At 46.7% G+C, this 6,000-nt stretch overlaps 1 protein-coding gene across 2 annotated transcripts in view; it reads left to right on the plus strand.

The window, feature by feature from the left end:
• Window positions 1–5,696, plus strand: part of LOC135899758 (uncharacterized) — a 34,592-nt gene extending 28,896 nt beyond the window's left edge. For both annotated transcript variants that reach the window (XM_065429089.2, XM_065429090.2), the window contains exon 5: window positions 5,361–5,696. In XM_065429089.2, the coding sequence (XP_065285161.1) occupies window positions 5,361–5,520 (160 nt within the window). In that variant the 3' untranslated portion in view covers window positions 5,521–5,696. The remainder of the gene's footprint in view (window positions 1–5,360) is intronic.
• Window positions 5,697–6,000: the final 304 nt, after the last annotated feature.

The raw sequence follows: 6,000 nt of genomic DNA on the forward strand, positions 1-6,000 counted from the left end.
TACAAATTGTGTCCTGTCTGAAAGATAGGATTCTAAAAGCGCATACGCTGTTCCATGCACACCATAGTTTTCTAATTTGCTAAGAAGGAAATGGTATGATCAATGAAGTCAAATGCCTTGGACAAATCGACGTATATGCCTAATGCCATTTGATTATGACTAAATGCACCTCAATTTATTTCTTTTTGAATCAAGAGGGCTGTTTCGGTAGAGCGATGCTTCCTAAACCTATGTTGAACATCTTGAAACAAATTGTGGTGACTGAAAATGATAGCAGTGTGGTATGCATTAATTTCTCAATACCTTTCGAAAACATGTAATTTTCGAAATAGGTCGATAGTTGTTTAGTGCCCCCTTATCAACGTGCTTGAAGACTGGAACAGCGCGTGAAGTCTGCATTTGTTTAGGAAATATGCCTGTAGATAATATTAAGTTATAAACATGGGTAAGAACAGGGCAAATATCAAGCGCATAGTTTATGGGGCGAATCTGGATACCATCGGCGCGCAGGGACCGGCTGTTACCTATATTGCTGAAGCAAGAAATGAATTCTAGGGCCTACTTGGAACAATAAATAGAGTGTTACTAAACGCGCTTACAGGCAGGAACTGAGTATAGCTGTTGAGGCCATCAACTTCATTTAACTGAGGTTTTAATGAGAAGATTTCGTTAAACGCGTTTGATATAGCATTTCCGGTAAGTTTCTGCCCGTTATGACACAAAACATCAGGAATAGCTGAAATTGGGCTTTCACAAAGCATTCAATTTTCGCCAAATTGCATCACTTTTTTGATTGGCTGGGTCACTAAACATTCCCACGAAGTAAACATCCTTAATTTCTGAGATTATTTCTATATTTCTTAAGCTCCCTGAGCAGGGCTGGATCTCTAGATATCACAAATCGAGCATGCAGGGCATGTTTGCGTTCGTACAAAGAGCTCAGGTGTTACAAAGGGTAGCTCGATGATATGTCTTTTACTGCGAACTCAGTTAATAGCTCGAAACAGGATTTACTCTGTCTGTCCGCTCGATTACGCTGCGGCGTTGCACCCTGATCGCTGCATAGTTCATTTAAATATTATCGAAATACCACATCCGACGTTTTACTGCTGCGCTTATGCCGACATACCATCGTGCTCTTCGTCGTTGTGTCGTTATCGTTCTCAACATGTGACTTTCGCCGTTGCTAACGTCGTAGTCATTGTCACCCTCGTGTCGTCGTCTTGTCATCGTCAACCAATTCCATTCGTTATGCCACCATTGTTGCCGTTATCGTTGTGGCATGTAATTTGGCTAAACTGCACAAGGTTGCAGGAGTTTCGCACAAAGTTGGAAGTAATGACAATAGTGAGAGCAGTGGCGGCCGGTAACACCAAATGGTTTATTTTAAGAGCCTGAGGAACGCTATACCGACTTATTTGTTTTTTCCTTTGGTAAAATGTGCATTCATGGTATATGTGCAGTCAGTCAAGATAAAGTCTACGGACACATTCATGGGCAATGCCTACAAACGTCTATAGTTACAATGGTTGCCACTTACCCTCTTAATGCTGAATCGCTTTCCGGATGAACAACAAATACTTTTGCGTAGCTTAACTTCTGCAAACGAAGAGTGGGAATTCTTCTTTTTCGAACAGCTTGCCGGGACAGAACTATGGAGCGATAATCCACTCAAACAATATCGAAAACGGACAAAATGTCAGGTTACGTATCGAATGACGATACTCCAAACCTTCTTTTCAATCTATAATTATATAGCTATAATCATTTGGTTGAACTTAGCTTCTTTACCAAAGTCGCCGCTCATCCCACTAACGACTACCAGCCTACTTTGCGGTGGCGGTGGTGTAGTGAAAGCCGTCGTGAACTCGATCCACATTCGTAGCGCTTCTAACACACTAGCGCGAACTAGTGTTTTTGTAGTCCCAAAGCCCCTGTGGCTCCGATTTTGATGACAATATTTCTCAACGAGTTACCCCAATGTTTCCGTATTGTTTACAGTGTTGCCAACGTGGTGATTTCGTCGCAGATGGGGAATAAGACCGTGAAGACGGCCGACCCCATCTGCCACCGCTAATTTCTAACCAATTAGAGCAAATAAAGTTTTCCCTCCTCCTCCTCGCTAAATTTAGGGACTTTTTTGTCTGCTTATTGACAGTTCTTTTTTTTTTCGATTTAGTGACCGGCGAGTTTCTTTAGCAATGGGACAAAACAAGTGGCGAAAATTTACCGACTTCAAACTTGGCAAAATTGCTTCGGAATTAGCCTTCCAAGAATTCATTTTATGCGAAGCATATTACGAGAGCTCAACCCAGCTCCTCAGGCGCGGCGGTGTCGCCTTCAATACCACGTGACACCGGGACGTCACGACAGAGAAGAAACGGGGCTCCAACTCGAGCCGTCGTTCGCGGCGTCGCGGGGGTATATAAGCAGCTGCGCTTGCCTCTGCTAGACACTCACGAGGTGAGATGCCTTCTGGAGACAGAGCTGCTCGTTGGAATGAGAAGCGAAGGTTGCGGCGTGCTACAGAGACTGATTTTCTAGGTGGCTTTGGCTCAACTCTTGCAAGATGGGCTGGGTGGGAATCGAACCAGGGTCTCCGGAGTGTGAGACGGAGACGCTACCACTGAGCCACGAGTACGATGCTTCAAAGCGGTACAAAAGCGCCTCTAGTGAATGCGGTGTTGCCTTAGAAACGAGCTGTTTCTAAGGCTCAGGCGTGCGTCGCTTGCTCAGGCGCACATTTCGTTGCCGCGCCGAACGCTGCATTGCTCGACGCTCACCGCGTCCAATGCGGGGCGCGTAGTCGCTGCGCCGTAGCCCATTGTCTTACACCCCTTGGCGGGTCGACGGGAACGCTGTCGCGTTCCACTCTTGAAGGCGAAGCAGAATAACGCATGAGTTGTTTCTTCGTCTAGCCGAACCAAATATAGCCAAGCAACAGCAGTTCACCAGGCTAAACAGTGGTTCAACAACTAAAATAAAGGCTAGTATGCTTCGCATCCTGGGCTTCACCTTAGCTAAGCCACAGCCATTTTTTTATTATTCAAAAGCTACATGTGAGCGAGTGAAATTGGCTGTATAACTCTGAGGCTCTGTGACCTTGATGAAGCAGTTTGCCTTCACAGGATTCACAGTGTGGATACGAAATTCACAGTTCTTTCTTCGTTTAGTGACCGTGCAGAACCTGGATTTTAACGCTCAGGGGCCTGCTCTTTCACTAAATTCTATTGGCAGACATTTACAAATTTTATTATGAGATTTAGAACGCAGTAGACCAGTAATAAGAAAGATCGACTGTAGAAAGGCGTATACACCAAATCGGCTGGGCTCGTTCACACGAGAGTGAACACAATGCTTCCTTATCGCAAGGGTTTTGGACAAATAAGTAATGCGAAGAGCTTTCAGATCCAGTTTGAACATCTAACAGGGCAGCGCGAAAAACAAGGACGAAGAAAGGTACAGTCACGGACAGAATAAAATTGGAGGACGCTTAAGCTTCGCCTTCAAGAGTGGGACGCGACAGCGTTCCCGTCGACCCGCCAAGGGGTATAAGACAATGCGCTACGGCACAGCGATCACTTACGATGCGCCCCGCATCGGACTTAGCGCCCACCTATCACGCGGTGAGCGTCGAGCAACGCAGCGTTCGGCGCGGCAACGAAACGTGCGCCTGAGCGAACGAAACGAACAAAAGAACTCGGTGTCTCGGAGGGGAAACGATCTACGCCAGCCAAACGTCGTGATCGGCACGGGCAGAGAGATAGATAGTAATCTAAACCGGGCGCACGGCGAAGCGTCGTCAGGGGAGAGGGAGTCCCGCGTCGCGCCTGGCAGCGGTCCCAATGCGCGCGCGGCGCGCCTCCTGTCGGGGCAGCGCCGTACATTGAGAGGAGGGGGTCTTCTGTGTTTGCCGCAAGATGGCTCTGCGTGTGCGGAAAGCGCAGAAGAAATGCAGCGGAAACTCACTTCGCAACTCGTGTAATTGTGACTTCTGTACGTTACATGTTCATAATTACCGATATACACCGCAGTATAACTTTCCACGGCTCGTTTCGAAGGCAACACCGCATTCACTAGAGGCGCGTTTGCACCGCTTGGAAGCATCGAACTCGTGGCTGAGTGGTAGCGTCTCCGTCTCACACTCCGGAGACCCTGGTTCGATTCCCACCGGGCCAATCTTGGAAGTTGCTTTTTATTTATGAAGCGCCTGCCATGATTTATCGCTCACGGTCAACGCCGCAAACGCCGACGCCGACACCCGACGCCGACGACACCGGCTTTTCTGCGACACGAGCTCCTTAACGCTATCGCGTTAATAAAATGGACCACGGGATCTCCGAAAACGTTCAATTCCCGAGCAGCCTGTAGCAGTAACCATGTAAAACTGCCCATGACAACGTTGTTAGCATATTCTAGTCGAGGTCCAAAATGCTAATACCAGATTGTGAGGTTGCGGAGATATTCAGCTTTTTCTTAGATTTCATGGTCCGTAATATTCTGTCCGCTACTGTACGTTCGCAGGACGGGCGCAAGAATAGAGTATTATTTCACGTGCATAAAGGCCACATATTTGTCATCGCCGTTCTAACGTGCGACTTTTTGCGTCTTGCAGAATTTCGCTACCCTTTCAGGAATGCTGAGAACTAGAAATGTAGAGCGAGAATGTGGATCAAATGCCTTTGCGGTGCTACGAAAATCAAGTTGCTTGTGTATTTTGTAGTCGTGCTGCATTGGTAAGGGCACAATTTTAGGGTAAACACTGAATTTCAGTCGTCATCGGCCGTTGTTATGAATGTAAATAGTAAAGTGAAATCCCATTGCGCACTGCAGATAAATTCACTGTTTATTCTTCACTCACACGAATCCTAGACAAACGTGAAACATTTCGGTAAATTATTTGCATTATGCTAGCGTATATTATAGCGTTAGAAGACTCCTACGTTACCTAAAATTTACTCAGAAGATTTAGCGCCAATTTTAGCGACTTTACAGCAAACATTAGCGGAATACTGGCAAATTTTTGGTGCCACTTCTGAGGCACGTGCGCTTCAAAAAATTGTGGCAACACTGATCGTGCATGTATTTCTAGCCTCTCTCATGAGTACATCCAAGAGATAGTGCTGTCTAAAAATGTGGGCTGATACCGAAGATACTGCAGTCGAAACACTTGAGCAGTTTGATGCTCATCGTACTCCCCTCACACGAGGAGGTGTGACGCGATAGTGTACCGTGCGCAGTGACTGCGCCTCATTCTCATGCCCGACTCGCTCGAAAAGACACTGTCGTTGATCGACTCCAGCTAGAGGTTGAATCGCTCTCCAGCTTTTTTCGCACTCTCACTCTGTCTCTATTACCAGGTTTCCTTACTTCGCTGTCGGCGTGCCTAACGCTGGAAGCGGCAACTTCCGTTGCATCAAGGCGTCGGGAGCCGTTCTCGCACACCACCGCTGCCCTACAGGCGGGAACCGCTTCCAGACAAAAGAGGACTGTGCCAAAATGTGCCTGCGTAGGTCGTGATCGCGCGGCTTTCTACTGGTGGGCACGAGCTCGGGTTTCGCCTCTGACATATCACACTTTTGTCTCGCGGATTCCTCATGCCATTCGCAATTAAAACACAACGCAAAAAATGTTGTTTCGCAACTGAATGGTTTCTGGGACGTAACCAGTCATTTTAAATAAATTATGTTGCGACAATCCACAACCTACGGCTCTGTCCTTTCTCGCAAGAAAAGGAAGTTGTAGCGATTTTCTAGTGCGTATGCTGCTTGCGTAATCGCGAGGAAACAAATTTAAAGAATTATGGGGTTTTACGAGCCAAAACCACTTTCTGATTATGACAAATTAAATGGCGTCTGTAAATCACGCTGCAACTGAATGTTGACGCATGCTGTGGCCTCGAAACAATGAATGCTTGGAAAGGAGAAAAATTTCTTTTTTTCGACTGATGATGGTGGTGGCTTCAGACAACGGCGCATACCTACTGAGCAGAATTGACTA

The sequence above is a fragment of the Dermacentor albipictus genome, chromosome 5, assembly GCF_038994185.2.
Source record: "Dermacentor albipictus isolate Rhodes 1998 colony chromosome 5, USDA_Dalb.pri_finalv2, whole genome shotgun sequence".
NCBI lineage: Eukaryota > Metazoa > Arthropoda > Arachnida > Ixodida > Ixodidae > Dermacentor > Dermacentor albipictus.